Here is a 14,667-nt window from a genome sequence, read left to right as displayed (position 1 = left end):
AGTTCTAGCTTAACACAATCATTCCGAGGTGCCTACACCTCCAGACGTTCACTCAGGCAATCTGGATAGAAACTGACAACGCCGGTCATAATCAAGTGCAGTGACCAAGTCTACTTGTGTGGATGCAGTTGATATGGAGATGCTTCGTCTGTGAACTTAATTCAGGGGGAAATTTTTTCAATAGCCAACCGACCAGAATATATGAAAGCTCATCCAGCTAGTGTGTGGTGATAAGCTCAGATCGAATCATATGTAACGGCAAGCCACTGAGTGCAGATTGACACTCCGTGGACTCAAACTTCCAGCATATCCACTTTATCCACTACTGTGCTGTTCAGAAAGAAACACACGGAGTTCTTCTTTGGGTAATCAATGAGAGACTCATCACTGTGAAACTTGCTTCCTTATACATTATCCTGCAAACATTTACCCCAGTCCAGTTAACAGTGAAAGACTGGAGATTACATAGTAATTCACATGCACTATTCTTAGTACTTGACTACTGTTCGATACATTTATTTCGTTCTCTCAGTGACCAAAAGGTTCTCACAATTGTGTCAATTGTGTGACAATTGTGTGACACAATTGTGTAGCAGATAGGCACAAATACTTAGGTACCATTTGGTCAGATAACGATATTTCCTCCCCGTTATAACGACACAGACCTGCTTGAAATAACTTACCCCAGTCGGTTCCCTGTGCGTTCGCGTACGATAGGCTTCTTCGGCGGCCAGTTTGATTTTCTGAAATCAAAACCAAGATACATGCTTACTGAAGGCCGTCTGCCATAGACAACACATGAAGGTCTGTTGGACGCACGGAAATAGTTGTTTGACATCCTCGGATATTTACAGTTACTTGCAATAGATAACAAAATGCTGGCGGAATAAACTTGGTATTTAACAAACATAGAAGGGAAGCGTTATATCCAAACCAGAAGTAACCCTTAGGAAGTACAAAATGCTAGAGTTAAACTCACATGAACCAGTTCAGCCTTCTGTTTTACGATGTTATTGATTTTTTCTGCAGCTCTATCAAGTAGCTCAAACGCTGCCTCTTCAGTCATTTCGCGTTTGCCAAAACTCGAACTCCGGTAGACCTGGATTGAATAACAAGATGCATAGCATATCTTATCTACAAAAACAAGGTTTTTGAAAAAATGAGCTCAGTATTATTTGTGGTTTGTTTAAGGCCGATAATCAAGTCCTGTTGAGCGCACATATTTGATTCTGAGCGTACAAATAGACTGTAAACATTCGTGAGCATTCAAGTAGTGTAACTAACTACACGTATGCAAGTCCAGAAGAGAATTTCGGCTAACATCAGCAAAGAAATTCAGCATCTTCGAGGCTTCCCAAGGTTATCCACCGCCACCCCCATCTGAGAGTACCTCCTGTTGAACGTTTGAGCTTGATGGACAAATTTCGTCCGGGTATTCTGAATGAATTGCCCAAACTTGATGAGCATGTGAACTGAAAAGTCAGTGAAATCTCTGACGAGACTAGATGTGCAGCATTTCACAAGCGTCCAAGAAAGTGTAGAACTGCTTCTGGATCGTCTATGAGTGGGGTGGAAAATTGTTTACGAAACAAAGGCCTAACGCACAAAAAATTCAGAATATTTAGGTGGAGACAAGCAGATTTGCCAAAATATTTGTGAAGTTGGATTCTGCAACCAAGTTTCTCGAATTCCGGCTTGCGGAAGGCAATGTCATTAATAACTTCTAGTAAAAGAAGGCCTTTGCTGCGGAGTCATCTATTAGGGAATGCCAACTGACTGGTTACAGACCATTGGACAGGGAAGCAAAACTCTCATTCGCATCTTATTTACAAAAACTGGACATCCATCGTCTCCTGAACGCGTCTTCTTGAACCTTCCTGAATATTCACTGACTCCAATCATTCATCGCTCAAATCCAAGCAGATGCGACAAAGCGACTCCACAAATTCCGCAACAGATCTCCCCTTTTCACGAGACGCTGCCACTAGGCGAGAGGGTAATGCCGAATTTCTAAATGAGCGAGTGCATTTGTACGGGTCACGAAGTCGATTGAAGAACCTGACCCATTGCTTCTTCCCAAGGAACTACAAAATAAGAAGTGATTGGTGTAATACTGTAGGCTCTGAACATCACCGTGTGCCTAATGCGTGTGCCTGTGTTCGTCACCAGCATCGGTTGAAAACAGTGAGGAAATTTCATACACGCAGTGTACAGTTAACAGTTTAACCTTGTATTAGATAAACCAATGCATACATACTAAAACGGCCTGATTGTTCACAATTGCAGTTATTTTCCAAAATGTCACCATTGATTCGTGCACTCTACAAAGGTTTGAAAGTGTTCAAAGCAACACAATGTCGCCAATGTCCTAACATGGATATTGTGCAGTGGGGCGAATGAGAAAGTTTGCGCACTCAATCACGCGTGAGCTATTTGGATCATCGACTGATTTCTTTGTGTACGGAAGACAACATCTCAGGTACTTCGAAGATGCTCGCCTCCAATATGGAGCTGCTCTCTTTGCGTTATTTACGAATTTTCAGTTTACTGGCAATGCATTTGTATCCGCGTTTTTGGATGCCCTAACTTAAGCGTAGTTAAGTGGGACTGGACTAGACTAAGGTCAGAAGCGAGTCAAACCATAATGAACGTTATTCACATGTTTGATTTTTTTCACTTTTTTTCAATTTTAACGTAGCGGACAAATTTGGAGCCCAATAAGCGTGAAATGGATCCAAATTGTGACAGTCATCCTCGCCAGGATAAAAAAAGCCAATGTGATCTAAAAGACGCTCAACGTGAGATGGGGAGAGTTTCACTTTGTTTGCTTATTCGAAGGACTGCTTTAGCTCCACATATGTTTCAAGTTTCAAGAGATATTCAGATCGTGGGGATCCGCGTTATCCCATACTTTTCCAAATGTACCTTATTATATCCGGTTACATGTTTTATACAGGTTAACAAATGGTACGAACAAACCGTCCTGGTGTCTAAGGCGCTGTCTTAGAGAAGCACTACAAACCAATCGCCATATGCTCGGCGGTACGCAGAGCATGCTTTGACGCGTGTGCATACAAAGGCCTGCAAGATGAGTGTGAAACAGATCTAATATTTCTCAAGCCACTTTATTTAACAAGATTCCTTCAGACATAGTTTTGAAGGTCACATTCAGACACAGGATTAGTGTAATCCCTAACTGAAGGTTGATGGGAACTTATAGCCACCGACAATTAAGTAGCATAAATTCACCACTTCGTCATAGTGTCATTCTCATGCGCCAGTTGAACATGGATGTTTTGTTCTTCGGATACTGCGAATGAGCATTTTAATCTGCCCTATTCGAGTCACTTCTTCGATTGAGCTAATCGTCGTTTATGAGTTAGTCCAGAGTTCCGTCGGCCAACATACAAAAAATTCAAGAATACACGTCTGTTTGGTTATGATTCCAGTTAATTGTTGATAATCCTGGGTTGTGTTTTGAATTTAGCTAGCTGTTTCCTACTCAAAACAAGCGAAACTCACGCTGTGTAGAACATTCTCTCCCGTTATGGCCTGGAGTTCCGACAGAGATTTCTCCAAATCATTTGCCCATGCAAGGAAGCTGGAAAACAACGGAGGGATCACTCAGTGGATGGTTGTGTGGACAGTTCGGGAAAATGTTCCCAGAAATGGGCGTAGGGCTATTTGAGACGCAGGTATTCAAACACCCAAACAACTTTTACTCGGATACTAAAAACAACTACTTTGTCGTGAGTGCATCTTTTGGCCATTCGTTGTTTGTTCCTGGTTTAAAAATCCCGAGTCGAAATTGTAAAGGACCTATTGGAACTGAGTGAGCCACACAATTAGCAATAAAACTTCGTGATTCTTAATATTGGATTTATCATCAGTGTTCGCTAAATGTGTCCCTATCCCATAATAATATAATTTACAGAGTAAAATCGCACCAAACCGGACAGTTTTGGAAACACTTGTTGAACAAACGAATATACGATAGGATTGAGGCCACATCGACAGTTGTGTGTCAGCTATTACAATTTGTTCGCGAAGAAACACTGAAGGTCCATCAATGAAGAGTTCTGCTGAACAATGAATGCTTGCACAAAAATTGGCAATCCAGGCATTTAGTACGTTGGGGCTCTCAACATTCTATAAAAGAGTATACACGATATTCCACCATCCAATTAGGCTTTTGAAAACAAGGGACACAGAGGTGATCTTGTTGTAAAACGAGATGCTTTTGCGACCAGCGGGAATCCCGTTAAGTGAGGATTAGAAGGCGTTGACGAGGAGACTGGTTTCACACCGAAGATTTTCCAAAAAGATCGGTAGAGAAGTGATTTTAGCCACTTCTTCAAGTCAGTAACAACTCTGTTAGTTACAATGGCAATCTTTGAGATATGCCCCGGATAAATGGATTAAGATCAGTTTGACCAGAATCTAGTAAAAAGATACGGGCATAATTTCCTAAGCATCTGAAACCATCTTTGTTTATCACTGAATCCGGCGTAGCTCAACTCCCACTTTCTTCATTTGGTAAACTTATACACGAAAAAGACAGCTGGCAGTGGAGGGTTTGGGGTTTCATTTTTGACGACTCAAAATACCCCGTGGAAGAAAGTTTATGTCTGTTGAATGAATTTAGGCATCATTTTGAAAGAGAACACCAGCTGCATTTTTTGTTCTGTCCCATTTCAAATTCCAACCTTTACCGTGACCATCACAAAAAATTCAACATCCAGCTAGTCGTTCACAGTTTACGTTAATAACTATGGATTCCTCTATATCGCCCAGGACTGATAGCCCTCCTAGATGACAAGAATACGATTTTCATATTGTTCGTTCCAATTTTTAATTCTCACCAGAAGAAAACTTGTATATAAATTGGGTGCTTTCCTTTAAAGTCGGGATTTTTAACCTCCGACCAGAACAAACAAGACTAAAGCAAGTCAGTGGAAAAATGGAACTGATGACTAAAACGCAATGACTAAACCCAACCCAGGTAACCGTACAAAGGCTAGGATCCACTCCACTGAGAAAATTCAGGATTAAAAGATTGATGAAAGCTTTACGATTGTTCACGACCGGAATAGTCATTATTCGGACTTACTGAAGTGCGGTCCTCGTATTTCTGTCAAACTTATGTACTACCTAGATACCGATCTGCACGCGACGGGAGCAATCCACTCATTTGCAACAGGAAGCTCAAGTTGCACAAGCGTATTTGCCAAGTTTAGAAGAAATTTGTGGGCGATATGTGAGTTGCACAAAGCCTCTAATTTTACATTCATTCAAATGAGTTTAAGAGAGTTATTCTCGTGACCCTCCGACATCATATAAATTAGGGCTCTCTTGAGACTTTGGTTTACATTGTGCGTACTTTATGAAATCGTTTACGTCAATAAATGTGCAACCTTTTTCCAGATAGGGCCAGGAGACTTTCTAACAAATCCTTCACTTGGTAACCAGTTGACTGTGAGGAGAAAACGTACTCCTTACCACATTGCTTCCACAAAATCCTTGCATGCAATCCATTTGAGGAAGCTAACGAAATCAAGACATTAACCGTTCTATCTGGTTTAACGATGGACAGTGTATTTCAGACTCCGTGATGAACTCTACATAAACGGTGTGCCAAGGAAAACTAAACTGCCACGAGAAACTGGAGAATTCAACTTCACTTGAGTCACGCAATAAACTCATTTGCTCCGGCGGATAAATAGCAACAATTATTTATATTTTGCGTCTAAATCGGGTTTTGGTTTCCGATCGAGTAACATTGGCAGAGTTTATACCATCCGGTTGTCTGCGGACGGTCCTCTTAATTCCACAGTCAAAGATTTCATATTGAGGCGTAAGGTAGCAGTGATTACAGATGGTAACAGATAACAATACTACACTATGCAACTTGGTGTACGGGATTTTGGGGCCACCGAATATAAATACGGGGAGAACAGGTAAGCTCAAATCGTCGATAGCCTATGAACGTACTTTTTATATCAGTATAAAGCGAATATCATGGTGCATTGCACTTAAATGGAGGCTATAGTTGGAGGGCATTTAAAAGCCGTAATACTGAAAAATGGCCATTCATACACAAAAAACGAATTGGCACACGCAAAAAATTGCAAGAATAATTCGCCTAACGTATGGAGGGGACCATGCAAACCGCTGGATACATCAAACCATAGCACTACACATAAATAAATGATTTCCGAACGGGCTTCTTTGAAATAACGACCCTGTCGCCCGAGCGGCAGAAGATGCAATGGGCCCGAAATAAAGAACCCCCGGAGCATTAGGCTTTTTCAATGGGACGACCACGTCAGTAATCCGGAAATAGCATTTGAAATCGCTCTTGCACTTTGAGCAACCGTTCCGACAATACCCCTTGGGATGTCCTTGCGAAACGACTTTTTACCATTCGGTGAACAATTTTAATATTATCTTTGGCAGTAAATGACAGCTGACCATTACTCATCAACGTGCTGCGTCGTAAAAACACTTCGATACAGAGATTACCGACCCAAGTGAGTATAAACAGCATTTGTACTCAGCTTCAGTCGATCATAATCAAACACAAGATCATCTCTCGTTTAGCGAAACCCCTATGAGCGTCTAAATGAGCCATGAGCGCCGGCCAAGGTGAGTACGTTTCGCCGAGTGAAGCGAAATACTGGGGTTATACGTGAATCTCATACTCGTATAAAAATGAATGCAGTTCCACAACTGCGTACAATTCCTGTTCATCCAGACGGAAACTAATGAAATGCGTCCATCTGATGAAAACATCATGTATTGAAAAACCGGTCGCGGGCTATCACCCTGGTGACCATAAGACAGTTTGTCCCGTCAGAAAGTAACTGGCAAACTTTATCAGGTAAAGAGAAGCTGTGGAATGGCACCCAACTAAAACATTCAGACAACCGGTGGTCTTGGAGCAAAATACAAATTACAGGTATCGTTGAGTATCCCTAGCGAAATGAACAGAAAGTTGTCAGGAGGTCATAACTCGGGGAACATGTGTCTGGATAGGTTGAAACCCTACGAATAAGCGACAGGATGTTGCCACGCACTCCAAAATTTCATCCGACCTCAACTGTGAATGTAACTCGTAATAGTGCTCGGTCCTCTGCCTTATACGCAATATTGACTGAATCTATACTTTGTGGGGAAACTCTATGAGTGCTTGACTTTCGGATATCTTCCCATATATGTGCTATTTAGTTTTCCCATGAAAAATCATCCTCCAGAAATACCACAAGTTCTGATGTTATTAAAAGAGATCGGGAAATGCTATTAGTGTGAGACTTTGGAGTCTTTGTGTAGAGTCCTTTCTGCAAGGGAATCCAGTCTGTGCTAACAAGCCGCAAGAAAGCGTACATCCATTCCGGCTTGATTAGAATGGCAATGTATCCTAAGTGCAAGTCACTTACACTGGTGGTCAGCTATTCGTAGCTAAATTGTAGGGCGCCCAAAATCTTACACGGATGGTTGCTGAACGGATGTTTCCAGAGGCTCGTGAAGTAGGCATGGTTAATGATTCGCAGCAAGGATGAAGGTGATGTAAGTGGAGACAATCTATACTGAAAAGCCGAGAAGCACTGTACATCTGTTTCATCCTTATTGGGAGTCATCAACAGCGTGCACCTCACGAAACTTCAGAGTCGCGAACCGGTGACCTCCTGGATAATAGTTTGAACTCTTATCAGTTCGTCCACGAGCGGGTCATCAGCAGAATGATTTCGCTCAAACCTATACAGGATATTCCACCGCTCATCCTTCACTCACGGGATGGTCACGTGTGTTGACTGGCTACCCTGGAAACGATCCTAATATGGCTTTACTCACCGAGTGAGTTTAGTCCTTCCTCTTAACTACTTATCAACCTACCGGATAGATCTGATTGACTTGCTGGATGAAATTTACACCAATGAATGTCTTACGACTAAATACATTGCATTGTTCACCTATGCCATTGTTACTATACATTTCTGGTAAAAAAAGACATACGGTCAAGCGTTTACACACGGAGCCACTACACCACACACGTTGGTTGAATCCGACTGCCAGGAAGACACCCATCAGAAGAAACGAAGCGTGCTCAAATGACTATACACCTGACTGGTAAAAATCCTTGAAAAAGTTTGTTCACGGTAACCGAAACGTTGGATTATAACAATTTATTCCCCTACGCAGCGTTTTCACCTGTGGCGTTTTCATGGATTTTTTCATCTTAAACCGGTTCTATGTACGGAATATCCATCAACTGTTTTTTGCTGTACTGACTCGTGAATTTCCTAAAAAGCGGCCAAACTCCCCAAGATTTTGGTCGAGTAAAAAACTTTCCATCTAAAATCTTCAGTTTACTAATCAAAGCGGTATGTCCCCGAGAATTGTGGAGATTGCCTACTCCACGTGGGATGGCGCCTGAAGCTGCCTCGAACACGATGGATTCACTGTGGTGGGATGAAATTTATGTGCACGTTTCAGAAACACAATTGTCATTTGCACCTGATCTTCATTTGTTCGGAAATGTTGATTTAAGGCTCGTATGACGTTAATCAACCTTTACATAAACACATTGGGGTATGTTCGACCACCCGACTGATTCAGAACTATGGGGGAACAGATCGGTAAAAAGTTGGGGCATAGGATTTGCCCCGTGCAAACTTTTTATGCGTTGTAATATTTTCTGACCCCCTTGGGGATTCTCGAAGATCAGAAAACAAATGTACAGTGTTCTTCGGATCTTATCAAAAGGTCAAAATGGCACAATCAGAATATGAAATTTTTTTTCCGAAACATACACTTCTTTAAACCTTTGTACAAAAGACACTGCGGAAATATGATCCTTGGAATTATGGCTGCATTCGTATTGGCAGTTATTACCTAACGGCGAGCTCTAATGGGGTTTACACGATTAAAGATTTATTAATCCAAGATAATGTACAGAACGACAACAGTTTTTGTGGCATTCCCAACACGAGTATGACGACAGTGTGTTGCCGCACCATACTGTGTGCTGTGCAACAGCAGGTATTCGTTGGATAACTCATATGAATAGCTTGCCGAGACGCAAACAGTAAAAGCTATTGTAATAGGAAATATCAAGGAAATATGAGCTCCTTTCAATCGCCATCAAAACGCTCAATTTTGACTGGTGGTAATATGCTGAAAAACTTGTATATAAGGTCCACAGATTAACCGGACATATATAGCTTTGTTTTTTATCCGAATTTATTTTCTCAAAAGTCTGATCAATGAATAATTCACGTGTGCCAATAGCATAAGCTAAACTTTCAGCTTGGTAAGTGTAAGTTTTTCAGCTGTAGCACCCTTTGGTGCTTAGTTGCCATATCACCCAAAGGAAGCACGTGGGCTAGAAAACTGCCAGGGAGCTCCAGCCTAGGCAGGAAAAGTCGAGAGTCTGAGATCGGGTTCAGATCTTTCGATCTGTAAAGTCGCGCTCTAACCACTTGAGCCATTTCGCACCCTTTGGCTTAGAGTGTAACTATAGTTTCTGCAGACTGGTGGTCTAAAATTTGTTAACAAACATTGCTCCTTAGTGTCACAAAAACATCAGCCTGGTTAGAGAAGTCTTGCCCACCGGCTTGAATTGCTGAATTCAAGGCAAGCACTTTTATTTTGGGTTTCGCACACTCACGAGATATGTGATAATTTCATATACCACGACGCCACATGACTTACGATTATGGAATTAACAGTGCTTAATTTCATTGGAATTACGGGATATTGTCCATCAAACTGAACAAAAGTTGTTATGATTCTACTGTAGACTCAAGATGCTTTCCTTCCAGGGTTGGCATTTTGGGAAGGAACGGTGTTAGGATGAATATTAAACGCACCCGGGGAAATATTTAAAGCAAGTTTAACCAACTTCATTCGACACCGCATTAAGTCTGCTGGACACTCCACTACCTCGATTTCAAGATCATTTTGGATGAGCTAAATAAACCCACACATGTAAAGAAATGTCAGAAGGTAGTATTATATTAAGAATTTCTCAGAATTGAATCACTTGAACGACTATATTGCACGCAACTTTACCCAGCAACGTGTGGGGTCCATTGTCCGACCGTAGTATGACAAACGTAGTTTGAATGGATTTACCTAAGCAGGCGCATGTCACCATGGGCGGTCACCCATGTGAAACCGACAGCCTCTCACAGACATCTGGTTTTGTCGTCCCGCCATTTTTTACACATGGTTATTATTGAATGCACAGATATGCCATTATCACACAACAACGCAGCCAACGAATTGAAAAAGGTGGTTTGATCGCAAGTGGGAATTAGGCATGATTGTGATGAGAAGCAACCTATGAAAGAGACACACAGGTAAAAACAAGATATAGCTGCAAGTTTGACCCTACATGTGCGTCATCAATAGGGTATGGGGTTTCACTATCTTAGGTCTAAGTGAATCAGCTAGTCCCAAATGGTGCACGGGAGCGATGTTGTTGAGAAAAATTGATAGTAAACATCTGGACTAAACGCTTAATTTCTTTAAACCGACGTAAAAAGCACAATTTAAGGCAAAACCTCTCCCATGCTGCAAAAAGACATTTGTATCGTTTACTACAGAAGAAAATGTTGGTAGCTCAATTAGCGTAGATGGTGATTCGTTTGTTCTCTGAGGTGGGCGATTTGATTGCAAACGTTTCAGCACCAATCGAGGTGACATCATCAGTGCTTTGTATGGGATGTAGCGGTGCGTAGCGGTGGGTTGATCGATGTGAGTTGAGTAGTATTGCGTGTGTGTGGTAGATATACGTAGCGTAGCACAACAACCAACCATTCACTACACACTGCTACACCCCGAACAACGCACTCATGGTATCACCGCGAATGGTGATGAAGCGCTTGCAATCAAACTGCCACTCGGCGAACAAACCAACAACCATTTGTATCGTCCAAACCTCATTAATGTCATTCTCATCAAAAACTACATGGCGGTCGGCAGCTCAGACTAGACAAACCAACACCATTTGTATCGTCCAAACCTCATTAATGTCATTCTCATCAAAAACTACATGGCGGTCGGCAGCTCAGACTAGCCAAATTTCGGCATTTCCTTTCGGATGCCTGTTTTGAAACAAAACTGCAGAAGTGACCTCAGATTAATCACGGAAATCGAAAAGCTTGCGCTTCTGTTTCAGATGCGTCAAAGCAGTGCAACGTGGCTTCATTACCCTCAAACCCGTTCATCAAATTGAATTTTAAAATGAAAAATCCTTGTAGATGAGTTGTTTCCCTTAGGGCTAACGGAGCATCTCAGGACCACATATTTGTTTTTTTGAACCACAAGTTTTTTTGAAATGCTAGCTTACTGGTCGTTATATGCCCAGATGATACACCTTAACCATGACTTAACGTCAAGCTTTATCTTTAGTCCACCTCGTAGCCGGAGTCTTGAGAACTGTAAGAACTTCCGTTAAGACTGATGATTTACTCATAATGTTTGAACTGCTTACTTCTGACTCATTTCATGAATTCACGAAAATGAACCTATATTTACTGCGCCCGAGTCAGTTAAGAATTTGCACATAATTTTCAGGGGAATACTTTGGGATGAACCCAGCAGGTCTTGATAGCTAAAGTGTGCACTTTTTCTCCTAACTAGACTTACTCCTTTTCCACGGAATCCGTTAATTCCACTGACGCAGGGGAGCATAGAAAAATGAAAAATATCCACATTATCCTGCAATTTTCACCACAAAGGGTTAGATAATCTGACATCACTCGTCTGTGAGCTACAGTGAGAAAATGTTCTAGCTAATGTCCCCAGCAAATGGCAGGAAATCGGTCATTCACGCCCATTGATCTACTATCGACCTGTTTGGTCGACGGTTGCTGGCTATCTTACCCGACTCAATCGCCCAATGTTTGCATACGACTTTCGCTAAACCAATCAGAGGACATCGTAAGGTGTGACAGATTCTCATTGGGCGAATCATTCCGTCGCCTCACTATTTGAAATCACCGATGCGGATGGCAGTGGAAGCTCAAACACTATCAGAGTTAGGAAACTTTGCGTACATGTTAAAGGATTTTGAACTGTGGTTGAGTAAGATGCCGAGGGATTCCCTCATATTCGTGTCCATACTTCCGTTCGGTAGATGTTAATGAAGGACCCAGTTGCAGTTTTTATAGCCACCGGATATAATTTTGACTATACAGAATCTGGGGCTGTCAAAAAAACTTGTGAGTGTATGCTCATGATGTTGACGGGGCTGACGAATGATCTCATAGGATAAGCAGTCAAACAGGAAAATTCACGCGAGTAAAATAGCTTCCATTTTCAAAATTAGGGAAGCCATCATTTGGAAACTCGGACATTTTTGTCCCTTTATGATACATGAAACCTATAAATCTTCCACATAACACTGTCAAAGTCCAACTTTTCCGGGAGAACTACACGGATTGTTCATCGTGGTGCATGGCACCTTCTGTCACACTCATATATGGTACACACTTTGGCTTGCAGAGCGCAAAGTGATATTGTTCCTGAGTATACGCCTGCTGGCTATTGTTAGTCGTAACGCCAATCAAGTTAAATGTTAGCTGTAGCAACAATGACAGAAAAGCATAGGATTGTTCCAGATGGACTTTGTTGCACTGTGAATTGAGACAAACTACAAACAGAGTTCTCACTAACTAATGACGAAACACCTGAAAGGCACAGTTGCGTCGCTGGTTATTCCAAATGGAATGAAGCCACTCAATTTATCAAAAATCTTTCCCAGGGGGCTAGCTGCGACGCATGACTGCTCAACAACAAGCTAGTGCTATTTTCATTTTGTCCCAACACATCGTCCGCCCCTTATTTTTCGGGGATATCACCTAATTTGGGTGAGTTGCGGCAGAATCCGAAAACGGTCGAACTGACAGTCAAGACTCACCTCAACTCATACATTGTAATGATTCTTCCTTGAAACTCCAGAACGAATTCAACAAGTTAACTATGTGAGGTGCTTGGATTATTTATACTATAGTTCGTGATAAAGACGGAGAAAGTAGCTACAAATAACTCCACACCTATTGCAGCATTTACATGGTGAGGTGGATACTTGTAATCCGTCTACCGCAAAATATGAAATAAAATGTGTAACATGTGAGTTTGAAATGTGAAGCACTTCTTGACACCGCAACAAATCACGCTCCAAATAAACTTGCGGGGTTCAGTTGGCACGGTACTCGAGATATCTCAGTATATTTTCATTCATATTTTCATTCAGTTGTAGAATAGAATAAACGACAGATTCAGTTGAATCTCTCTTGAAAACCAAATTATTTTGTAAATGAGTCTATTTCTCAAAAGCAGTCCAGTTTGGGTCCAAGTAGAACATAATTTTGATGGAAACTCGGGGACTGCGCCTACCTGATGAGCCACAAGAAGGGCGAAACCGGTCGTGAGCTGTCGAAGAGTTTTCGGCAACCTTGTGAGTAGCTTGTTCATGAAAACTTGCGGGATATTCATAACGAATTCATAGCCAATTATGCAGACAAAATACTTAAGCGTATTTTACTAGGCCTATTGGAACTATATTAGAAGGGTCCATACTAATATTGGAAATGTACAAGCATATCATAATGAGGGTTTTCTATGCTTGTTTGGAAAACAGACGTTCTAGCTTCCCTGTAAAGTAGTTTAGTATTAATGATCACCTCACTCAGCTGAACTCAAGCATAGTATAAAATTTATAGAAATTCTGAGATCAGACCCATCTGGTGAGCTTCAGTGTGGATGGAGCTGATAGTGGACCGTCTCTAATTTTCACTGGTATCGCGAATAGTGAAAGGTGATGAACGATGGTTCGAGGTAATAAACAACGTTTGCGTGAAATGTGAGATATTTCAAATATCGCACCAAGTGAAAGATAACGTGGCCTGATGCAGCACATACCGCTGCAGAAGAACCTAATAGACGAGTAATTCAGTCGGCTTTTAGGTGCGTTCCCTGCGAAAACTAGATTGGTGTGCAAATGAGTGCATTTGTTGCATTTCATGTGACGTTGGTCCAACCACGCTCGATGAAGAATGAAACCGCTCGTGGGCAGTCGAACGTCTATAGCAACCTTATGGATAGTGTTATGCCTATAAGCTCTCTGTTGCATGAAAGAGTCTGACCATCCGTTTTCAACTTTTGGGTCACCTCGAGCTTTACCAAGCCAGTGAAAAATCTTCTTCAGGGTAAGTCTGAGCAAAAGAAGAAAAACCGAATAGTGTCTACCCAAAGCGCAATGCGTAAGGATAAATCCACCCACCCAGTCCATTAGGATCGGCCAAATAATTCTCTCATTAGGGTTGCACATGCACAATCAACAATCATGTAACATGTTGCTGAGGGGACGAGTAGTGTCCACTGATGGAACTTTATTCAGAGTTGACCTGACAAGTGCGAGCATATGCCCCAGCTCTTTCACTTCATGTAATATTTGTATCAAGGAAAATGGTTCTTAGTAGCACAAAATTCTATAGGTCGAAACATCGTCATCAATGAGTGTAGCTTTAATTCTGCAACTCAGAATCAAGTATTTTTAATTGGAATCTTGCTAAATCATTGGTGCTTTTTTTGAGCTCATCTTTGCAAAACGGCACATTCTCATATATACAGACAAGATTTCTTGCTCCAAGATCTCAA

The 14,667-nt window shown here is 41.6% G+C and overlaps 1 protein-coding gene across 1 annotated transcript in view; it reads right to left on the bottom strand.

The window, feature by feature from the left end:
* T265_12511 (hypothetical protein) overlaps positions 1 to 3,601 on the bottom strand; it is a gene marked incomplete at both ends in the record, with an annotated part of 67,656 nt that extends 64,055 nt beyond the window's left edge. Inside the window, 3 exons of the mRNA XM_009164147.1 lie at positions 684 to 743; positions 980 to 1,099; positions 3,523 to 3,601. Of these exons, the coding sequence (XP_009162411.1) occupies positions 684 to 743; positions 980 to 1,099; positions 3,523 to 3,600 (258 nt within the window). The remainder of the gene's footprint in view (positions 1 to 683; positions 744 to 979; positions 1,100 to 3,522) is intronic.
* Between the last annotated feature and the right edge of the window lie 11,066 nt (positions 3,602 to 14,667).

The sequence above is a fragment of the Opisthorchis viverrini genome (genome assembly GCF_000715545.1).
Source record: "Opisthorchis viverrini unplaced genomic scaffold opera_v5_3, whole genome shotgun sequence".
Taxonomy (NCBI): domain Eukaryota; kingdom Metazoa; phylum Platyhelminthes; class Trematoda; order Opisthorchiida; family Opisthorchiidae; genus Opisthorchis; species Opisthorchis viverrini.
The sequence above is the reverse complement of the archived record's forward strand: the minus strand, read 5'-3'. Positions and strand labels throughout refer to the sequence as shown.